This window comes from Aegilops tauschii, chromosome 4 (genome assembly GCF_002575655.3).
Source record: "Aegilops tauschii subsp. strangulata cultivar AL8/78 chromosome 4, Aet v6.0, whole genome shotgun sequence".
In the NCBI taxonomy this organism is placed as follows: domain Eukaryota; kingdom Viridiplantae; phylum Streptophyta; class Magnoliopsida; order Poales; family Poaceae; genus Aegilops; species Aegilops tauschii.
The window spans coordinates 125,539,699-125,564,740 of record NC_053038.3 but is presented as its reverse complement, the minus strand read 5'-3'; the positions used below and the strand labels follow the sequence as shown (position 1 = coordinate 125,564,740).

The following is a 25,042-nucleotide window of genomic DNA, read 5'->3' as shown; positions in this document are numbered from 1 at the left end:
GTGATGACCGTAGTTTGAGGAGTTCATGTATTCACTATGTGTTAATGCTTTGGTCCGGTACTCTATTAAAAGGAGGCCTTAATATCCCTTAGTTTTCAATAGGACCCCGCTGCCACGGGAGGGTAGGACAAAAGATGTCATGCAAGTTCTTTTCCATAAGCACGTATGAATATATTCGGAATACATGCCTACATTACATTGATGAATTGGAGCTAGTTCTGTGTCACCCTATGTTATAACAGTTGCATGAATAATCGCATCCGGCATAATTATCCATCACCCATCCAATGCCTACGAGCTTTTCACATATTGTTCTTCGCTTATTTACTTTAACGTTGCTACTGTTACAATCACTACAAAACTATCACTGTTACTTTTGCCACTGTTACCACTACTATCATACTACTTTGCTACTAAATACTTTGCTGTAGATATTAAGTTATCAAGGTGTAGTTGAATTGACAACTCAACTGCTAATACTTGAGAATATTCTTTGGCTCCCCTTGTGTCGAATTAATAAATTTGGGTTGAATACTCTACCCTCGAAAACTGTTGCGACCCCCTATACTTGTGGGTTATCAAGACTATTTTCTGGCGCCGTTGCCGGGGAGCATAGCTCTATTCTTTGAGTCACTTGGGATTTATATCTGCTGGTCACTATGAGGAACTTGAAAGACGAGAAAACCAAAATTTATCCCTCAACTACGAGGGGAGGTAAGGAACTGCCATCTAGCTCTGCACTTGATTCACCTTCTGTTTTGAGTAAGCTTGCGACACCTAAGCCTGCTTCTGCTATTAATTCTGATATGTCGCATGTTATTGATGATGCCACTTCTGCTATGCATGATACTCATGATGAAACTACTTCTATGCTTGATACTACTGTGCCACTAGGTGAATTTCTTGATGAATAACTTGCTAGGGCTAGAGAGAATGAAATTATTGAAACTGATAATATTGATGAAAGTGATGATGAAGATTCTCCCCCTAGATATGAATTGCCTGTTGTGCCTGGGGGCTATGTTATGGATGAAGAAACTGCTAGAGACTTTCTTGCCTGCAATGATAGAAGTGATCTTAAGAAATTACTAGCTAAGCTGAAACAAAAATCTCTGAATGCTAGAATGAAATATGATCCTGCTTATGCTACTTCACCTATCTTTGTTACTGATAAGGATTATGAATTCTCTGTCGACCCTGATATAATTACTTTGGTTGAATCTGATCCTTTCTATGGCTATGAATCTGAAACTGTTGTGGCACATCTTACTAAATTAAATGATATAGCCACCCTATTCACTAATGATGAGAAAACTTGCTACTACTATATCCTTAAAATATTTCCGTTCTCATTAAAGGGTGATGCTAAGATATGGTTTAATTTTCTTGATCCTGGTTGTGTGCGTAGTCCCCAGGATATGATTTATTACTTCTCTGCTAAATATTTCCCCGCTCATAAGAAACAAGCTGCTTTAAGGGAAATATATAATTTTGTGCAAATTGAAGAAGAGAGTCTCCCACAAGCTTGGGGGAGGCTTCTCCAATTACTTAATGCTTTGGCTGATCATCCTCTTAAGAAAAATGAAGTACTTGATATCTTTTACAATGGACTAACCGATGCTTCCGGAGACCACCTGGATAGTTGTGCTGGTTGTGTTTTGAGGGAAAGAACAGTTGATCAAGCTGAAATTCTATTGAATAATATGTTGACAAATGAAAACAATTGGACACTTCCTGAACCAACTCCTAAGCCAAACCCGAAGAAAAGGGGTGTTTTATTTCTCAGTCCTGAAGATATGCAAGAGGCAAAGAAATCTATGAAAGAAAAAGGTATTAAAGCTAAAGATGTTAAGAATTTACCTCCTGTTGAAGAAATACATGGTCTTAATTTACCGCCTGCTGAAGAAATACATGGTGTTGATAACCCGACACAGGTAGTAAAGGTAAATTCTCTCTATAGATATGATAAAGCTGAAATCCCTCCTACTAAGTTTGCTAGCCAATGCTTAGATGAGTTTGATAATTTTATGGTTAAGCAAGAAGATTTTAATTCTTATTTTGGTAGACAATTGAAACACAATACTTATATGATTGAACACTTGAGTGATTATATGTCTAGAGTTAGAGGTGAACTTAAGCTCATTAGTAAACATGCTTCTATGGTTACCACTCAAGTAGAACAAGTACTCAAAGCTCAGAATGATTTGCTCAATGAATTGAATAGTAAGAATAATGACTTTGCTATTAGAGTTGCAACTAGAGGAGGTAAAGTGACTCAGGAACCTTTGTATCCTGAGGGCCACCCTAAGAGAATTGAGCAGGATTCTCAGAGAAATAATTTAGATGCACCCAGTCCTTCTAAGAGGAAGAAAAAGAAAAATGATAGGACTTTGCATGCTGCTAGTGAACCTGTTGTTGACACACCTGAGAATCTCAATGATATTTCTATTTCTGATGCTGAAACACAATCTGGTGATGAACATGAACCTAGTGATAATGTTAATGATGATGTTCATGTTGATGCTCAACCTAGCAATAACAACGATGTAGAAATTGAACCTGCTGTTGATCTTGATAACCCACAATCAAAGAATCAACGTTATGATAAGAGAGGCTTTATTGCTAGGAAGCACGGTAAAGAAAGAGAACCATGGGTTCAGAAACCCATGCCCTTTCCCCCTAAACCATCCAAGAAAAAGGATGATGAGGATTTTGAGCGCTTTGCTAAAATGATTAGACCTATCTTTTTACGTATGCGTTTGACTGATATGCTCAAAATGAATCCTTATGCTAAGTATATGAAAGAAATTGTTACTAATAAAAGAAAGATACCGGAAGCTGAAATTTCCACCATGCTTGCTAGTTATACTTTTACGGGTGGAATACCAAAGAAACTTGGAGATCCAGGGGTACCAACTATACCTTGCTCCATTAAAAAAACTATGTTAAAACTGCCTTATATGATCTTGGAGCCGGTGTTAGTGTTATGCCTCTCTCTTTATATCATAGACTTGATTTGAATAAGTTGACACCTACTGAAATATCTTTGCAAATGGCTGATAAATCAACTCCTATACCTGTCGGTATTTGTGAGGATGTGCCTGTTGTGGTTGCAAACGTTACTATTTTAACGAACTTTGTTATTCTTGATATTCCCGAGGACGATAGTATGTCTATTATTCTTGGAAGACCCTTTTTGAATACTGCAGGGGCTGTTATTGATTGCAACAAAGGCAATGTCACTTTTCATGTTAATGGTAATGAGCATACGGTACACTTTCCGAAGAAACAACCTCAAGCCCATAGTATCAACTCTATTGGAAAAATTCCATCGATTGTTTTTGGAGGTTTTGAATTTCCTCTACCTACTGTCAAGAAGAAATATGATATTCTTATTATTGGGGACGTGCATATCCCCGTTGAGGTAACTTAGTGTTATTAAAAAATTCTCCGGTTTCATGTGACTCGGAATGAGTTTGTTAGCAAGACTTGATCAACCTTGTTAGTGGATTCCTTTTGATGAGCATGAGATGGATGAAGTTAGAAAGCACAACCTTCTGTACCCTCCTTTTACTTACTGTTATTTGGAAGAAATAAAGTAAAATAGTATTTTCTGCCTGTTTTCTGAATTATCCGTGCAATAAAAAATACCCCGAAAATAAAAGTTCTCCAAATGCCTCGAAATTGAAATATGATTTTTTCTGGAATATTTGAGAATATCTGGCACTGAGAACACAACAGGGGGAGCAAGCACCTGGCCACGAGGGTCCAGGGCGCGCCCCCTGCCTCGTGGGCCCATGGTGACTCCCCTTCATTTATTCCAGACACCACACACTCCTTCTTCCTCCCAAAAAAATCACCAACCAGCTCAAGCACGAGTTCTAGCTCATTTTGCTGGCATTTTCGATCTCCTTGCTCAAAGCTCCTCTCACAAAACTGCTTTCGGGGATTGTTCCTTGGTATGTGACTCCTCCAATGGTCCAATTTGTTTTTGTTCTAGTGCTTTATTCATTGAAATTTTTTGCTGCCTAGGTGACCCTGTTCTTGAGCTTGCATGTCAAATTTATATAGTTCCAAGTAGTTCTAATGCATGATATAGTCTCTAGGCACTTGTGGGAGTAGCTGCTATCAATTTTGCTGAGTTTGGTTCACTCTTATTTTGAAGTTACTAAAAATTTCAGAAATTTTTCAAAGGAAGAAATATGTTTAGGAAAATGTACCAAGGAGGTCCTTTATAACGCCCACGATGCGGCTATATCTCCCACGTGTCGAGGCACGACTTAGAGGCATAACCGCATTGTAGGTATTGTCGCAAGAAGGGTCATCTTCACACAATCCCATGTAATGAACAAGAATGGGATAACGAGAGTTGGCTTACAATCGCCACTTCACACAATACATAAATTAATTCATACATCATCCAAAATCCACACATAGACCGACTACGGTCAAATCCAAATGAAAATAAGATAACCCCAAATGCTAGATCCCCGATCGTCCCAACTGGGCTCCACTACTGATCATCAGGAAACGAAACATAGTAACGACCACGTTCCTCGTCGAACTCCCACTTGAGCTCGGTTGCGTCATCTGCACTGGCATCGTCGGCACCTGCAACTGTTTTGGTAGAATATGTGAGTCACGAGGACTCAGCAATCTCACACCCGCGAGATCAAGACTATTTAAGCTTATAGGAAAGGATGGCGTAAAAAGGTGGAGCTGCAGCAAGCACTAAGCATATATGGTGGCTAACATACGCAAAAGAGAGCGAGAAGAGAAGCAACGCAACGGTCGCGAAGCTAGAAATGATCAAGAAGTGATCCTGAAACTACTTACGTTCATGCATAACTCAAACCGTGTTCACTTCCTAGACTCCGCCGAAAAGAGACCATCACGGCTACACACACGGTGGATGTATTTTAATTAAGTCAAGTGTCAAGTTCTCTACAACCGAACATTAAAAAATTCCCATCTGCCTCATAACCGCGGGCACGGCTTTCGAAAGATAATACCCTGCAGGGGTGTCCCAACTTAGCCCATTATAAGCTCTCACGGTCAACGAAGGATAAACCTTCTCCCGGGAAGACCCGATCAGTCTCGGAATCCCGATTTACAAGACATTTCGACAATGGTAAAACAAGACCAGCAAAGCCGCCCGATGTGCCGACAAATCCCGATAGGAGCTGCACATATCTCGTTCTCAGGGCAACACCGGATGAGACTAGCTACGAGTAAAACCAGCCCTCAAGTTTCCCCAAAGTGGCCCCGCAGGCAGCTCGGTTCGGACCAATACTCGAAGGAGCACTGGCCCGGGGGGGTCTAAAATAAAGATGACCCCCGGGCTCGCGAAAACCCAAGGGAAAAGTATAGGTGGTATGTGGTCAAATGGTAAAACCAAGGTTGGGCCTTGCTGGAGGAGTTTTATTCAAGGCGAACTGTCAAGGGGGTCCCATAAATCACCCAACCGCGTAAGGAACGCAAAATCAAGGAATATAACACCGGTATGACGGAAACTAGGGCGGCAAGAGTGGAACAAAACACCAGGCATAAGGCCGAGCCTTCCACCATTTACCAAATATATAGATGCATTAATTAAATAAGAGATATTGTGATATTCCAAAATATCCATGTTCCAACATGGAACCAACTTCAACTTCACCTGCAACTAGCAACGCTATAAGAAGGGCTGAGCAAAAGCGGTAACTTAGCCAAACAACGGTTTGCTAGGAAAGGATGGTTAGAGGCTTGACATGGCAATGTGGGAGGCATGATATAGCAAGTGGTAGGTAGCGCAGCATGGCAATAGAACGAACAACTAGCAAAGCAAAGATAGAAGTGATTTCGAGGGTATGGTCATCTTGCCTGCAAGGTTCTCAGAGTTGTCGAAAGCTTGATCCTCGTAAGCGTACTCGACAGGTTCCTCGTTCACGAACTCGTCTCCCGGCTCTACCCACAGCAAGAACACAAGCAATGGAACCACAATCAATCACGGGAAATGCACAAGCAACATGATGCAATACATGCATGATATGCGAGATATGATATGCGATGCATATGCGTGCTCCGGAAAAAAAGGATGAACAAGGCAGCAACTTGGCAAACCAAGTATGCCACTGGAAAGATGAGATGATTTCGGTCGAAATCGATATAAAGATCACCGGAAACGGATGCACGGTTTGCAAATGGCAAGCAAAACAAGAATGACACGATTCTGCGATTAACAGAATGATAGCACTTAGAATACATCAAGTAACTATGCTACAGCACCCCAACATAGCAACAAAACATATGACAGTGATCTACAGGAGATGCTTGACAAAAGATGAACACTGAGCTACGGCTAGATCACACAACAACAGGTTCAAACAAGCACGGCAAAAATGCAAAAGATATCAGCTTCACAGACTTGGTGAAAATACTGACCATGGCTGAAACAGCATCAGGTAGTAATGTTCAGAGCAAGCAAACAACATGCTACAGAAACTTAACATAGCAACACAAGGCATGGCATGAATCTACTAAATTCATAGAACAAAAGTCCCTTATTTACCATAAGCCAAAAAGGCACAGAAGATATGATGGCACCCATGTAAACATAGCAAGTTTCATTAACAGGTTTCAGACTTAGCAGAAAACAGAGCATGGCATTAACAGAATTATGAAGGCATCTTTGTGAGCTTGATTCACTCATCACAAAGCAATGCATGACAAAACAAGCATACCTACAGCAAGATGAAATGTTAAAGAAACTATTCATGGCAAGAGAAAGTTCATAGCATGTATGAATCAACTACAACAACCTTGGCAAAATTGAATATCTTGTAAACAATCTGCCAGGAATATTTTATAGTAAAAGTAGAGCAAGATTAAGACATGCTAGGGCACTCCATAATTGCAAACAGGGGCATGGATGGATAGAGCACAACTATATCTACAAAACATCCTTACTGAACATGCCCAAAAGAAGCATGGATCTCACTGTAGACACATGGATACATGGCAACAAAATAACAGCAGTAACAGACTTAGCAAAAATCCTGTCCCTGAAAACAGAAACATCACGAAGCCTAGTTTGCATGCTTGTGCTAGTCACCACATAGATCACAAAAATACATGGCATACACCTTTGTAAAGATGGTATGACATAGAACAAAACACCTATAGAGCTCATGCCCATAAGATGCACACATCAAATGCAACAAAAATAACAAAGCATCAAGTTCTGATAAGTAACAGCAGTGAACATCATATAGCACTCTTGTACCAGAGATTTGGGCATCAAGATGGACTCAAACGAGCATGGCACAACGGAACAAAATGAAGAGCATCTCGTGATGAACATTTTGGTATATCATGCACGCAAAACGGAGCAGTATACAATGAGATATGATGCGATGAACAAAGCAATATAAAGTGAAAACTTCGGGACTTGGAGGAAAATTCGGGGTCAACCTTCTCCGATCTAGATCTGGCACGGAAGCCGAGGTTCGCTGGGGTTCAGACGGGGACGGCCGGAGAGGGCTCGGGGGAGACACCGGAGACGAGGGGGCGCGGGATCTGGCGAGGAGGAGCGGCGGCGGCCGGCGAGGTCCGGCGAGGCGCGGGATCCGCGACGGCGCGGGCGAGGACGTCGAGGCGGCGGACGGCGGTCGGCGGCGGGGCGCGCCGGCGAAGGCGACGAGGCGGCGGCGGTCTCGGGCGCGGCGGCGGGGAACGCCTCGGGGCGCGGGCGACAGCGGGAGGACGAGGGGCGGCGGCGCGGCCGGATCGAACCGGGCGGGCCCCGCCTGGGCCCCGACGGGCCGCGGGAGGCGACACGGTGGGAGGCGACGGCGCGACAAGTGGCGGCGCGGGATTGGTGCTGAGCGGCGGCGGCGATCTGTCCGGCGCGGACGGACGCGTCCGGCGGTGGAGAGGGGAAGGGGTAGGGTTTGATCTGCGCGAAAATTCCGGGAGGATCACCTATTTATAGCTAGAGGGAGTTAGGAGACTCCAAATGGAGTGCGGTTTTCGCCCACACGATCGTGATGGAACGCCTGAGAGCATGGAAGTGACTTAGGTGGGTTATTGGGTTGTTTGGAGGGGGTTTTGCTGCAGCACACAAAAGGCCTTTGCAGTTATCCAGTTAACCGTTGGAGCGTCAAACGACCTCCAAATGGAACGAAACTTGACAGGTGGTCTACCGGTGGTATACCAAGGCCACTTGGCAAACCTCGGTCCATTCCGAGAATGTTTAACACCCGCTCACGAAAAGAGACAAGAGGGGTGCGCCGGTGCATGTGGGAGTGCCGGATTGCAAAACGGACAACGGGGAAAATGCTCGGATGCATGAGACGAACACGTATGCAAATGAGATGCACATGATGACATGATATGAGATGCATGACATGAACAAAATACAAAACGAAAGACAAAACCCGACCACGAAGGGAATATCATAACACATAGCCAAAAATGGCAAGAGTTGGAGTCACAAATATGGAAGTTACATCCGGGGCGTTACATCCTTCAAGGAAGCAAGGACCCAGGCTCGCAATACGCGATGCGGACGATGAACCACCGAGGGAAGCTCAAGTGCAGGCTTGTGAATGGCCGTCAGAGGACTTTATGGATCGAGCAGGAATCAAGGAAGAATTTAACGCATATGTGCGTAGCGCTGATCTTGTGAGCTTCGAGGCAGATAAGTGCCGTCAGTACCACTATCTCACTGATTCCTTTGTGAGAAGGTTTGAATTTTCATCTTCACGCAATTCTCAAACTGTCCTGTTTGACCTTTATGAAAATTCTTATACTATGGATTTAGAGGATTTTAATACTGCTTGCAAACTTCCACAATGGGGTAGCACTAGTGAGCCTCGCAAATCTGAGTTTAGAGATTTTCTTGCTAGTATAACTGTGGGGGAGTCTAGAGATATAACACAAGCTACCATAGAGAGCATTCACTTTCCTGCTATACATTATTTTGCTCTCTTCATAGGTAGGTGCATCAATGGTAAGGATGAAGCATGTCACATGTGTGTCCCTGATCTCAGTGTTCTCAGGAGTGCTGTGTTAGGAGATAAACATTATAATTTGGGAGTCATTGTTGCACGTAGGTTGCATAATAATAGAATTAATGGAGATTTCTTTGGCGGAATTTATGCAACCCGTCTAGCTAATTTTCTTGGTATACCTATTCGTGATTATGATATGGAATTGCCTCCTTCTTATCTAGATTTTAATGCCATGGTTCACCATCAGTTTGTTGAGAGGAATGAACCACCTCTCCAGTACCGACTAATCTTTGACATGCGTCACGCCGTCAATATTGTCCTCCCTGCTCTTACTCTCTTTGACTTTCAGGCAAAGGGGAGATATGTCATAACCAGGGAGGAGGCAAATGAGTACGAGAGGAGGACGAGGGCAGCTCGCCTCCAAGCTACAACCCACAATGCAATAGCCGCTGCATCTCAGTACGACCCCAACTATAACTTTGGATATCCGCCAGGCCAGCCGTGGCAATAGACCAACTTAGGCCAAAAGCCTAAGCTTGGCGGAGTACGTATTTCTCACCGACATTATATTTATGTTCACACACTCATTCTAGTTGTCGGTGCTCATACTCTTTCATTGTACTATTCATGCTAGTTTATTTTCTTTTTCTTGCTTTCTTCTTGTGTGTTTGAAAAACCTTAAGAAAAACAAAAAAAAATAAAAAAAATAGTTGTAGCTTTTAGCTAGTTTACTTTCCATGCTTGTAGTAGTAATTAAAAAGAAAACCCAAAAATATTTCCTGTTCTTCTTTTGTTTGTTGGGAGCTTTCCCGTGTAAATAGTTTTATTTCTTTTCTTTCCTTTGGGGGTCGATAGGAGAAGACCATAATGAAAATGTTAAAGTGGCTCTTATATGCATTATTGTTGATTTAACCAAGAGCCCATATTGCCTTGTCTTCTCCTGTTTATCAGATGCTTGCAGATTCCAGCTTATTCCAATGCACGTGCACTACTATTATTTTACACATCATTCGATCGTGCAAGTGAAAGGCAATAATGACGATTTGAACTGATTGAGATGAGAGAAGCTGGTATGAACTCGACCTCTCTTGTTTTTGTAAATATGATTAGTTCATCGTTCCTGATTCAGCCTATTATGAATAAACATGTTTGCAATGACAATTAGAGATTATAATTGCTTATGTCATGCTTAATTAGTTAGGAGTTTATAATGGTTTATCTTGCGTGCCAACATGCTATTAAAATGGTTGTGATGTGGTATGATAGGGTGGTATCCTCCTTTGAATGATTCAAGTGACTTGACTTGGCACATGTTCACACATGTAGTTGAAACAAATCAACATAGCCTTCACGATGTTTATGTTCATGGTGGATTATATCCTACTCATGCTTGCACTCAATGTTCATTAATTTTAATGCATGTTCATGACTGTTGTCGCTCTCTAGCTGGTCGCTTCCCAGTCTTTTTCTAGCCTTCACTTGTACTAAGCGGGAATACTGCTTGTGCATCCAATCCCTTAAACCCCAAAGTTATTCCATATGAGTCCACCATACCTACCTATATGTGGTATCTACCTGCCGTTCCAAGTAAATTTGTATGTGCCAAACTCCAAACTTTCAAATGAAATTCTGTTTTGTATGCTCGAATAGCTCATGTATCAACTAGGGTGTATGTATCTTCCATGCTAGGCGGGTTATTCTCAAGAGGAGTGGACTCCGCTCCTCACTCACAAGAAAATGGCTGGTCACCGAGATGCCCAGTCCCATGCTTTAAGCAAAATCAAATCAAAATAATTGCAAACAAAACTCCCCCAGGATTGTTGTTAGTTGGACGGTACCCGTTGTTTCGGACCAGCAGTGGAGTGTGCTTGTTGGTGGAGGGGGAGTATAAACTTTACCATTCTGTTTGGGAACCGCCTATAATGTGTGTAGCATGGAAGATATCGCCATCTCACGGTTGTTATGTTGACAATGAAAGTATACTACTCAAAATATTATTTATCTCTATTTCAAAAATCGAGCTCTGGTACCTCTACAAATCTCTGCTTCCCTCTGCGAAGGGCCTATCCATTTACTTTTTATGTTGAGTCATCACCGTCTTATTAAAAAGCATCAGCTGGAGAGCACCGCTGTCATTTGCATCCATTACTATTAATTTATATTGAGTATGACTATGACTGGATCTCTTTTATCATGAATTACAATGTTTAGTCAGTCCTTGATCTTTAAAGGTGCTCTGCATTTATGTTTTGCGGTCTCACAAAGGGCTAGCGAGATACCATCTTGTTATATCATATTATGATTGTTTTGAGAAAGTGTTGTCATCCGAGATTTATTATTATTGCTCGCTAGTTGATTATGCCATTGATATGAGTAAACATGAGACCTAAATGTTATTGTGAATATGGTTAGTTTATAATCTTTGCTGAAAACTTGAATGCTGGCTTTACATATTTACAACAACAAGAGCAAACAGAGTTTTAAAAGTTTTTCTTTATTACTTTCAGTTTATCAACTGAATTGCTTGAGGACAAGCAAAGGTTTAAGCTTGGGGGATTTGATACGTCTCCGTCGTATCTACTTTTCCAAACACTTTTGCCCTTGTTTTGGACTCTAACTTGCATGATTTGAATGGAACTAACCCGGACTGACGCTGTTTTCAGCAGAATTGCCATGGTGTTATTTTTGTGCAGAAACAAAAGTTCTCGGAATGACCTGAAACTTAACGGAGATTATTTTTGGAAATAATAAAAAATACTGACGAAAGAATCAAGGCCAGGGGGGCCACACCCTGTCCACGAGGGTGGGAGGCGTGCCTGCCCCCTGGGCGTGCCCCTGCCTCGTGGGCCCCTGGTGCTCCACCGACCTCAACTCCAACTCTATATATTTGTGTTCGGGGAGAAAAAAATCAGAGAGAAGGATTCATCGCGTTTTACGATACGGAGCCGCTGCCAAGCCCTAATCTCTCTCAGGAGGGCTGATTTGGAGTCCGTTCGGGGCTCCGGAGAGGGGAATCCATCGCCGTCGTCATCATCAACCATCCTCCATCACCAATTTCATGATGCTCACCGCCGTGCGTGAGTAATTCCACAGGCTTGCTGGACGATGATGGGTTGGATGAGATTTATCATGTAATCGAGTTAGTTTAGTTAGGGTTTGATCCCTAGTATCCACTATGTTCTGAGATTGATGTTGCTATGACTTTGCTATGCTTAATGCTTGTCACTAGGGCCCGAGTGCCATGATTTCAGATTTGAACCTATTATGTTTTCATGAATATATGTGAGTTCTTGATCCTATCTTGCAAGTCTATAGTCACCTACTATGTGTTATGATCCGGCAACCCCGAAGTGATAATAATCGGGACCACTCCCGGTGATGACCGTAGTTTGAGGAGTTCATGTATTCACTATGTGTTAATGCTTTAGTCCGGTACTCTATTAAAAGGAGGCCTTAATATCCCTTAGTTTCCAATAGGACCCCGCTGCCACGGGAGGGTAGGACAAAAGATGTCATGCAAAATCTTTTTCATAAGCACGTATGACTATATTCGGAATACATGCCTACATTACATTGATGAATTGGAGCTAGTTCTGTGTCACCCTATGTTATAACTGTTGCATGAATAATCGCATCCGGCATAATTATCCATCACCCATCCAATGCCTACGAGCTTTTCACATATTGTTCTTCGCTTATTTACTTTACCGTTGCTACTGTTACAATCACTACAAAACTATCACTGTTACTTTTGCCACTGTTTACCACTACTATCATACTACTTTGCTACTAAATACTTTGCTGCAGATATTAAGTTATCCAGGTGTGGTTGAATTGACAACTCAACTGCTAATACTTGAGAATATTCTTTGGCTCCCCTTGTGTCGAATCAATAAATTGGGTTGAATACTCTACCCTCGAAAACTGTTGCGATCCCCTATACTTGTAGGTTATCACATATCTATGTTGTATATCAATAGCTCACGATTAGCTCCCCGTTTATTTTTGATATGTTCCTAGAGAAAAATAAGTTGAAAGATGATAGTAGCAATGATGCGGACTTGGTCCGTGATCTGAGGATTATCCTCATTGCTGCACAGAAGTATTATGTCCTTGATGCACCGCTAGGTGACAGACCTATTGCAAGAGCAGATGCAAACGTTATGAACGTTTGACAAGCTCAGTATGATGACTACTTGATAGTTTAGTGCACCATGCTTTATGGCTTAGAACCGGGACTTCAAAAACGTTTTGAACGCCACGGAGCATATGAGATGTTCCAATAGATGAAATTGATATTTCAGTCTCATGCCCATGTCGAGAGGTGTGAGATCTCTGACAAGTACTTTGCCTACAAGATGGAGGAGAATAGCTCAACGAGTGAGCATGTGCTCAGAATGTCTGAGTACTACAATCGCTTGAATCAAGTGGGAGTTAATCTTCTAGATAAGATAGTGATTGACAGAGTTCTCTAGTCACTATCACTAAGTTACTAGAACTTTGTGATGAACTATAATATGCAAGGGATAACAAAAACAATTCCTGAGCTCTTCGCGATGCTGAAATCAGTGAAGGTAGAAATCAAGAAAAAACATCAAGTGTTGATGGTTAACAAGACCACTAGTTTCAGGAAAAAGGGCAAAGGGAAAGAAAGGGAACTTCAAGAAGGATGGCAAGCAAGTTGTCACTCCCGTGAAGAAACCCAAAGCTAGACCTAAGCCTGAAACTAAGTGCTTCAACTGCAAATAAAATGGTCACTGGAAGTGGAACTACCCTAGATGCTTGGCGGATAAGAAGGATTGCAAAGTGAACAAAGGTATATTGGATATACATGTTATTGATGTGTACTTTACTAGTGTTTATAGCAACCCCTCGGTATTTGATACTGGTTCAGTTGCTAACAGTAGTAACTCGAAACGGGAGTTGCAAAATAAACAGAGTCTAGTTAAGGGTCAGGTGATGATGTGTGTTGAAAGTGATTCCAAGGTTGATAAGATCACCATCGCACACTCCCTTTACCTTCGGGATTAGTGTTGAACCTAAAATAAATGTTATTTGGTGTTTGCGTTGAGCATGAATATGATTGGATCATGTTTATTGCAATACGGTTATTCATTTAAGTCAAAGAATATTTGTTTATTTACATGAATAAAACCTTCTATGGTCATACACTCAATATAAATGGTTTATTGAATCTCGATCGTAGTGATACACATATTCATAATGTTGAAGCCAAAAGATGAAAAGTTAATAATGATAGTGCAACTTATTTGTGGCACTGCCGTTTAGGTCATATTGGTGTAAAGCGCATGAAGAAACTCCATGCTGATGGGCTTTTGGAATCACTTGATTATGAATCATTTGATGCTTGCGAACCATGCCTCATGGGCAAGATGACTAAGACTCCGTTCTCCGGAACAATGGAGCGAGCAACTGACTTATTGGAAATAATACATATTGATGTATGCGACCCAATGAGTGTTGAGGCTGGCGGCGGGTATCGTTATTTTCTGACCTTCACAGATGATTTGAGCAGATATGGGTATATCTACTTGATGAAACATAAGTCTGAAACTTTTGAAAAGTTCAAAGAATTTCAGAGTGAAGTGGAGAATCATCATAACAAGAAAATAAAGTTTTTACGATCTAATCGCAGAAGCGAATATTTGAATTACGAGTTTGGCCTTCAATTAAAACAATGTGGAATAGTTTCACAAACTCATGCCACCTGGAACACCACAGCATAATGGTGTGTCTGAACGTCGTAACCGTACTTTATTAGATATGGTGCGATCTATGATGTCTCTTACCAATTTACCACTATCGTTTTGGGGTTATGCATTAGAGACAACTGCATTCACGTTAAATAGGGCACCGTCTAAATCCGTTGAGACGACACCATATGAACTGTGGTTTGGCAAGAAACCCAAGTTGTTGTTTCTTAAAGTTTGGGGCTGCGATGCTTATGTGAAAAAGCTTCAACCTGATAAGCTCGAACCCAAATCGGAGAAATGTGTCTTCATAGGATACCCAAAAGAGACTGTTGGGTACACCTTCTATCACAGATCCGAAGGCAAGACATTCATTGCTAAGAATGGATCCTTTCTAGAGAAGGAGTTTCTCTCAAAAGAAGCGAGTGGGAGGAAAGTAGAACTTGATGAGGTAATTGTACCTGCTCCCTTATTGGAAAGTAGTTCATCACAGAAATCAGTTCCAATGATTCCTACACCAATTAGTGAGGAAGCTAATGATGATGATCATGAAACTTCTGATCAAGTTACTACCGAACCTCGTAGGTCAACCAGAGTAAGATCCGTACCAGAGTGGTACGGTAATCCTGTTCTGGAAGTCATGTTAATAGACCATGATGAACCTACGAACTATGAGGAAGCGATGATGAGCCCAGATTCCGCAAAATGGTTTGAGGCCATGAAATCTGAGATGGGATCCATCTATAAGAACAAAGTGTGGACTTTGGTGGACTTGCCCGATGATCGGCGAGCCATAGAGAATAAATGGATCTTCAAGAGGAAGACAGACGCTGATAGTAGTGTTACTATCTACAAAGCTCGAATTGTCGAAAAGGGTTTTTGACAAGTTCAAGGTGTTGACTACGATGAGATTTTCTCAATCGTAGCGATGCTTAAGTCTGTCCAAATCATGTTAGCAATTGCCACATTTTATGAAATCTGGCAAATGGATGTCAAAACTGCATTCCTTAATGGATTTCTTAAAGAAGAGTTGTATATGATGCAACAAAGAAGGTTTTGTCAATCCTAAAGGTGCTAACAAGTGTGCAAACTCCAGCGATCCATCTATGGACTAGTGCAAGCATCTCGGAGTTGGAATATACGCTTTGATGAGTTGATCAAGGCATATAGTTTTATACATACTTGCAGTGAAGCCTGTATTTACAAGAAAGTGAGTGGGAGCACTACAGCCTTTCTGATAAGTATATGTGAATGACATATTGTTGATCGGAAATGATGTAGAATTTTCTGAAAAGCATAAAGGAGTGTTTGAAAGGATATTTTCAAAGAAAGACCTCGGTGAAGTTGCTTACATATTGAGCATCAAGATCTATAGAGATAGATCAAGACGCTTGATAAGTTTTTCCAATGAGTACATACCTTGACAAGATTTTGAAGTAGTTCAAAATGAAACAGTCAAAGAAGGAGTTCTTGCCTGTGTTGCAAGGTGTGAAGTTGAGTAAAGACTCAAAAACCCGACCACGGTAGAAAATAGAAAGAGAATGAAAAGTCATTCCCTATGCCTCAGTCATAGGTTCTATAAAGTATGGCATGCTGTGTACCAAACTTATTGTATACCCTGCCCTGAGTTTGGCAAGGGAGTACAATAGTGATCTAGGAGTAGATCACTGGACAGCGGTCAAAATTATCCTTAGAAGACTAAGGAGATATTTCTCGGTTATGGAGGTGATAAAGAGTTCGTCCTAAAGAGTTGCGTCGATGCAAGCTTTGACACCGATCTAGATGACTCCGAGTCTCAATCTGCATACATATTAAACGTGAGAGCATTTAGCTAGAGTAGCTCCGTGCAGAGCATTGCAGACATAGAAATTTGTAAAATACATACGGTTCTGAATGTGGCAGACCCATTGACTAAACCTCTCTCACAACCAAAACATGATCACACCTTAGTACTCTTTGGGTGTTAATCACATGGCGATGTGAACTAGATTATTGACTCTAGTAAACCCTTTGGGTATTGGTGACATGGCGATGTGCACTATAGAGTGTTAAATCACATGACGATGTGAACTATTGGTGTTAAATCACATGGCGATGTGAACTAGATTATTGACTCTACTGCAAGTGGGAGACTGAAGGAAATATGCCCTAGAGGCAATAATAAAGTTATTATTTTATTTCCTTATATCATGATAAATGTTTATTATTCATGCTAGAATTGTATTAACCGGAAACTTGATACATGTGTGAATACATAGACAAAACAAAGTGTCCCTAGTATGCCTCTACTAGACTAGCTCGTTAATCAAAGATGGTTAAGTTTCCTGACCATAGACATGTGTTGTCATTTGATGAACGGGATCACATCATTATAGAATGATGTGATGGACAAGACTCATCCGTTAGCTTAGCATTATGATCGTTGAGTTTTATTGCTATTGCTTTCTTCATGACTTATAAATGTTCCTCTGACTATGAGATTATGCAACTCCCGAATACCGGAGGAACACCTTGTGTGCTATCAAACGTCACAACGTAACTGGGTGATTATAAAGATGCTCTACAGGTGTCTCCAAAGGTGTTTGTTGGGTTGGCATAGATTGAGATTAGGATTTGTCACTCCGTGTATCGGAGAGGTATCTTTGGGCCCTCTCGGTAATGCACATCACTATAAGCCTTGCAAGCAATGTGACTAATGAGTTAGTTACGGGACGATGCATTAGGGAACGAGTAAAGAGACTTGTCGGTAACGAAATTGAACTAGGTATGATAATACCGACGATCGAATCTCGGACAAGTAACATACCGATGATAAAGGGAACAACGTATGTTGTTATGCGGTTTGACCGATAAAGATCTTCGTAGAATATGTCGGAGCCAATATGAGCATCCAGGTTCCGCCATTGGTTATTGACCGGAGATGTGTCTCGGTCATGTCTACATAGTTCTCGAACCCGTAGGGTCCGCACGCTTAACGCTCGATGACGATTTGTATTATGAGTTATGTGATTTGATGACCGAAGTTTGTTCGGAGTCCCGGATGAGATCACGGACATGACGAGGAGTCTCGAAATGGTCGAGAGGTAAAGATCGATATATTGGAAGGCTATATTCGGACATCGGGAAAGGTTCCGAGTGATTCGGGTATTTTTCGGAGTACCGGAGAGTTACGGGAATTCGCCGGGGGAAGTATTGGGCCTTAATGGGCCATAAGGGAAAGGAGAGAAGGGCGTCAAGGGGTGGCCGTGCCCCCCCATGGACTAGTCCGAATTGGACTAGGAAGGGGCGGCGCCCCCCTCCTTCCTTCTCCCCTCTTCCTCGTTCCCTTCCTTCTCCTAGTTGGAATAGGAAAGGGGGGACCGAATCCTACTTGGACCGGGAGTCCAAGTAGGACTCCCCCTTTTGGCGCGCCCCCTCTAGGGCCGGCCTCCTCTTCCCCCCTCCTTTATATACGGGGGAGGGGGTACCCCATAGATACACAAGTTGATCTTTAGACGTATGTGGTGCCCCCCTCCACAGTTTTACACCTTGGTCATATCGTCGTAGTGCTTAGGCGAAGCCCTGCGCCGGTAACTTCGTCATCACCGTCACCACGCCGTCGTGCTGACGAAACTCTCCCTCGGCCTCAACTGGATCAAGAGTTCGAGGGACGTCACCGAGCTGAACGTGTGCAAATCGCGGAGGTGCCGTGCGTTCGGTACTTGGATCGGTTGGATCGCGAAGACGTTCGACTACATCAACCGTGTTACTAAACGCTTCCGCTTTCGGTCTACGAGGATACGTGGACACACTCTCCCTGCTCGTTGCTATGCTTCTCCTAGATAGATCTTGCGTGATCGTAGGAAAAAATTTTGAAATACTACGTTCCCCAACACTAAGAAGGTATTACAAGAAAAGGAACCACTAGAGACTTCAAAGACTACTATCACGGCATGATCGAACTCGAGTGTTTAGGGCTAGCTACAACTCAAGTGGCAATGGGGCCCCGAAACCCGCATCCCCGCGGGTTTTTACCCTATTAGGGGGCGTGGATGGACGACTTTCTATCCCCGCGGGGCTGCTGGTGGGTACATTATAAAACCCGACATATTTCGCGGGTTTAAACCCATTTCAATACTGCCCGAACCTGAAACCCGACAATACCCATCAAAATACAGCTTTTAGAATGCATTGATCCATCTTGACTCACGTGGCCCAAAGCCACAGTGCCCGAGTAGCCAAGCCCCCCAGTGTCGAGGCCCTGGAGTACAAACCAACCTCTTCCTCGATCGCTGCAGTGTCACTCGTTCCTCAAGTCTCTCTCTCCCGCACAACACAACATCTAAACCTAAACCTAGGTCCCCCAGCCGTCGCCTGCTGCTGTAATACGCTCATGTATTTCTTTCAAATGTTGCTGTCTTCGTTGACTGCTCGTGGGGACGGGTTCCCCGTGAGTTTAGAAAACCTGACGGATTTAGGGGACGGGCAAAAAACTAGCCCTGCGCATGGTGACGGGGACGGGGACGAACTTGCGATTTTCTTATGGGGATGGTTTTGGGCAAGCAAAACCCGATGGGTTGTGTACCCGTTGCCATCTTAAGCACGACCCACAAGTTCGCCTCATCCTTAATCCTACAAATAATTAGGCTCGGGATGGAAGAGGAATTTCCAAAAAAAAAATTGTGTTGCACTCATTCCACGCCTCCCAAGAAGCTAGCATCAAGAGGGAAGCGTTAATTGATGACTACTTGTACATCTTATATCATATCCATTGGACATTACATTAGATTGATCCAAAAGTATGACAAGCATTGATTCATGGCTAGTTGGAGGAGAGGAAGACGGTGTCATGGCTTTTCTTGTGATGTTAAAAGCATCTTCACCCGCCCCTCAGAACGCCTCCAGGACACCTTTTTAGACTCGGCGACGCTTTCTGCCGAAAAATGACCCAGCCACTTCCTCTAGGACGTCAAAATAGCATCGGCGCCGTCAAACCCAGACGAAACCCAGCGCGTTGGAGGGCTCTTGGGGGCGTCGGCGGAAGTTTCAACGAATCCCCCACATGTCTTTTTTCTTGGCCCACTTAATCATTTTTCTCACAAACTTTTTGTTGAGGTGGGGTGTGGCTGGGAAGATGCCCTCCCATGCACTCCTATTTCGGCCAGATAAAGCATTTGGCCTCTGAAGACACCAACTTTTTTGGTTCGGTGGTGTTCTTGGGGGCTCCAACGGCTGGAGATGCTCTAATGCGGCTACATCACATTTCCAATCATGTGTGCATACAACAGTTTTTGTGCGTTGCGGCATCGACATCAACTGTGATGATAAAACTACTATCAGAAGGAAGAACTGGTAGGATCACTGTCATGCCCATGACGGCAAGAACCACTATGAGACGCAACAAGTATTAATAACGTTGGATGAGAGTTGTAGCAGCCGCCCCAGGTCACAACGTTCTGCGCTGGCTAATGGTCTAGACAAATCGATGTAATCCAGTTGCATCACTTGCGTGGAATCTTTGTGAGTGCGATGTAGAAACAAGCGACATGTGCGCAGCTGATCACAGTCCAACAGATGATACAGCTGATAAGATCTGGTCGCGCCTCAGTTTTGATTGATATGACACAACAACAAGATCTGATCCCGGCCAAGCTGTAAGTCCAGTAACGACAGATTCATGCTACTAACTGCGCAATACATCCATCGCAACCTTAGTAGTTTTAGTTTACTATAAACCCATGTACTGAGACAAGGTAAGCACAATGGTGGAACATCGCATTTTCTACTGAATGAACCCAAATGGACGATGGATTCATCTTGCCAACAACCATGCAATTTTCCAGGCTAAGTGTCGAGGTAGTTTGCAGCCATCATCAGCTCCAGCGTTATTTCTGGCTCGATCGGGAACTCCGCCGTCTCCTTCCCACTACAAACAAAACAATGGAGTCGTCAAAGAAACGCAACGGATGAGATACGCAAACGTCGCATTCACTACTAGTACAACTAAACACACCACTTAATACACGGCTTATCAGTACACTGCTTCTCTTTCTTAATGCAAGGCACTACCAAAAGTCAAGGTGGAATCTGCAATATACTCCCTCCGTCCCAAAATTCTTGTCTTAAATTTGTCTAAATACGGATGTATCAAGTCATGTTTTAATATTAGATACATCTGCATCTAGACAAATTTAAGACAAGAATTTTGAGAGCTTGTCCAACATCGTCTGAGATGGTTTGGGCATATTCAGCGCAGGCCTCCAGAAGCTCCAGTGCATAGCGGACGGCTAAAGCGTGCGGAGAATGTCAAGAGAGGTCGGGGTAGACCGAATTTGACATGGGAGGAGTCCGTTAAGAGAGACCTGAAGGATTGGAGTATCACCAAAGAACTAGCTATGGACAGGGGTGCATGGAAGCTTGCTATCCATGTGCCAAAGCCATGAGTTGGTCGCGAGATCTTATGGGTTTCACCTCTAGCTTACCCCAACTTGTTTGGGACTAAAGGCTTTGTTGTTGTTGTTTGTTGTTTGTAGGGAGTATGTGAAAAACACACCAAATTCTCCTCTAATCACGGGAAAATCTCTTCTCCTGTACACACCAAATGTTAATATGGAGTTTTCATCAAAATCTCATTTGAACAGAGAACCAAGTGCAAGGGGCATGCATTCTACTCCAACCGAGGAAAAAAGTGCTATTAATTGTCTGTTTTGCAAGGCTAAATTGCCTCGCCTAAGCACAATCCTAGCATTATTAAGCACTAGGCATCCTATTGTTGTCTAGTGCCTAAGCACGCCTTTTTTCACTAACTCAAGTAACAACTGTTAGTTAGCTTGGAAAGCACGAGTAAGTGCTGGATATTTGGAGGAATGCCGTTTTTCCTGGCACAGAACCTGCTCTACCGAAAACTCTATGGTACAACCTGCCCCCGCGCCCTGGTAGACTATCCAGTTTTCAGCAGAATTCTTCAGAACAATACAGCTTGTGAACGATAGTCAGCATACAACTCTAGGTAACCTCTGTAGTAAAAATAAAACAAAACTTAAGTGCCTCATAATCAGATGAAAAACTTAAGACACAACTGAATTTACCCTGACAAATTCTGGATTAAAAGTTAAGAGGACCTATCAAGACGTAAGGCAGAAAACATTTAAGGTTACATTGCACAGTTATTGAGTTATATCATTCCATGAACACCTCGGTTAACAAAAAATTTCTAGGTTTGGTACAGCTACAATAGAGACAGAGTAGCTTAGGTGGTAGGAACCATATCGTATTTGTAGCTTGATGCAAAAGCTGCATGTGTTGTTGGCGTGTCGTGATTGTTGTAGTAGTGTATAAGAGGTGACTTCACACAAATGATACAGAGCATGTGACCTTCATTCCAGAACAAAAAATGATTCTTACTCAAATGGACATGTGAATGGAGAAGTTGTTCACAAAAGCAGTAAGCAATTAGAAAGGATTAAGAGTTACTCCCTCCGTCCCATAATATAAGAGCGTTTTTGGCACTACACTAGTGTCAAAAACGCTCTTTATATTATGGGACGGAGGGAGTAGAAAACATCATATTACACACAGTTAAATTCTTGCTTTGCCACCACAAATGACAAAATAATCCAAGAAGTCATAATTTAGTTACAGTAAAAATAACACCAGAAATCCTGAGATGTATGCATGACCAGTGACCCACTAATAAGACAGGAAAGACAAATAATAGCACGAGGAATGCAACAGAAAAGAAAGTATATGGGCAACTCATGTGCATGATATATAGTATAGTCTAAGGTAAATGCCTGGATGGTAAATATTCTGATATCTGTTATTTTGAAGTTGTGTGATGTATTCCACAAAACACCTAGTGTGCCATTTGTAAGCATGAAATAATTGACTGGGATGCTGGAGCATAAACTTCACATGCTTCATAAGTTTAACCACCGACCAAGTTTGATGAACCATAAAAGTTAAGAGAGGGAATACATGGGAACCATTCAATTGGTTCTGCTCCTAAATATCATTCTGTAAACAAATCATATATAGAGATTTTTTCTCAAAATTCTGAAAAGAAGTCATAAAAAGCTATTATTTCCTCTTTATGTCCGGACTGGCCTGTCCGTAAAAAAAAGCCCACCAACGGTATCCCCTACTTCTGTCCGGACGTCCCCCAGATCGAGGGGCGGAGTAGGGGAGTCCGGACATGTCCGCAGACACCGCCAACTCAGCATAGGGCCACTCTGACCCCACAATAAACCCACTTTTCCTCTCTTCCCCTTCTCTCTCCTCTCTCCATTGGACAAAGTGGCGGACAATTGAGGGATACCGTTGGATTACCCGACAAGTGGGGCATCATGTTTGCCGTTGGAGATGCCCTAAGCATTTAATTTGGTTCGTTTACAGTAACGAACGAGCAAACAATAAGTAACTTTAAATTTTCGGACACAAATATGCTTTCTAGGTCATCGCACTTATTCTGAAGTTCTGGACATTTACACACGAAACATTTAAACAAAAGAAACCTGCAACATACATGAATGGGAGCCAGACAGGCCGTATGATTGTTGGCAAGATTTGTAAGAGCACTCTGTGATGGATCTTAGTTCAAGCAATCGATAAATAAACAAATAAAACAGGACGATGGTTGGGAGGACAAACAAGTGCAAGCCACAGGCACCTAAATCTGATTGTTTCACGGCCTTGCTTGCACAGACAGAGTTATCTAATTGGGGCTGATGTATCGACACTACTTAGGGTGAGCAGTTATTAAGCAAATTTATCCCCTCAAACAAAAATTAAGCTTATTTGATTGATAATCTGGACGTACAGAGGGGGGAAGGCGAATCTGAAGGAAGGGATTTACCTGGCGTAGTGGAGCGACCAGTAGAAGTACTGGCAGATCTTCTCTAGGATCGCGGTGCTGATCTCCGGGAACCTCACCTCGCCCTCGCGCGTCTCCGCGAAGCCACCTTAACGCTCATCGATTTCAATTCGATTAGTTAGTAATACAGATCGATTGATCGATGGATGGACGGATGGAGCAAAGGGTAGGAAGGATACCAGGTGAGGTGAGCATGTTCCTGAGGGTGTTGGAGACCATGGCTGCCTTCTTGTCGATGACGAACTCGAAACCCTCGGCGCTGATCAGCTTCACCACGCCAACCATGTCGCCGTCTTCCTCGTGCTCCTCCTTGTGCTGCGCCGACGCCGCGGCCTCGCCTCCTTTCCCCACCATCACGGCCTGAATCCCTTCCCTCGCTAAAGCTTGGATGAGAGGCGACGACACCACGAAGGAGAGAGAGACAGAGGAAGAGGAACAACAACAACCCGATGAAAGTAAAATCGTGGGCTTCTATCATGTAGTGTGTGGATTGGGCCTCCATCACAACCAGAACGTCACGACACAGAAATGTGCCCAGCACGGCACGTATCCTCCTATACAGGCCGTAGTGTGCCAGCCCGCATGTCGTTCCCCAGGCCCAGGCATGACTGCTGTAGTAAAGGGGCGGCTCCTGTTCGGTGGATCCTAATTATATGGCGCGTAGGGCGCCCCCTGGAATTTAGTGAACAAAAAAATGTTCATCAAATTCAAAATTTGTCCTTATAATAAATGTTTTCATCAATATCCAAATTCATGGACATTTTTTTAAAATCATCAACATTTTTCTCAAATTCTTGAACATTATTCGAAGTCAGGGACATTTTTTGGCTCCATGAAATTTTATGAAATTTGCAAAAAAAAAAATATTTTGGAAAGTTTTCAAAGTCCTGAATTATCTAAAAAAAGAAACAAGAAAATAGGGGGCTCACCGCTGCCGCTCATGGCCCGACCCAAAATTGGTGCGTGGGGGGCAGTGGGGTGTGCGCGCGCGTCCGTTCCCTGGAGCGTGCTGCGCCATATAGGAGGAGAGCTCCTATTGAGCGTTGTAGGCGCCGGTTCGTGAAGCGGGTGCCTGCACGGACGCGAAGTGGGACTCGGACTACAAAAGCCCAAGTCGACGCAACACGCGCTAACCACTGCAGCAATGTCAGTTACTTGATTTCTTAAGGAAAACAGTGCTCTTTGATCTTTCATTCAGTACAAACATTAAAGATAAACTAATATATACCCACTATAAAATATATTTGAATAAAGAAAACATGAATGTGAAAACGCATTCGCATAAACCATGAATTCAAAAGAAAAGTTCGTAAAATTAGAGAAAGTTTGTGAACTTGAAAAAAGTTCATCGAATTTGAAACAGGAGACATGTAGGAGCTCCCCTCCTGTTCGGCGCCCGCAGTGCCTCTTACACCAATTGGTGCTCATAGGAGGCATGTAGCGGCCGGCCCAGTAAGCTGCTCCGAAACACAGAAAACGCAAAGCAA

General features: G+C 42.9%; 1 protein-coding gene across 1 annotated transcript; it reads right to left on the bottom strand.

Annotated features, from left to right (window-relative positions):
• Positions 1 to 20,338: 20,338 nt before the first annotated feature.
• Positions 20,339 to 24,023, bottom strand: LOC109757795 (uncharacterized). Its single transcript, XM_020316628.4, has 3 exons — positions 23,735 to 24,023; positions 23,538 to 23,643; positions 20,339 to 20,609 (listed from the first exon to the last, which is right to left on the bottom strand). Exons 1-3 carry the CDS (start codon positions 23,907 to 23,909, stop codon positions 20,528 to 20,530), a joined length of 363 nt encoding a protein of 120 aa, XP_020172217.1. The 5' UTR covers positions 23,910 to 24,023; the 3' UTR covers positions 20,339 to 20,527.
• Between the last annotated feature and the right edge of the window lie 1,019 nt (positions 24,024 to 25,042).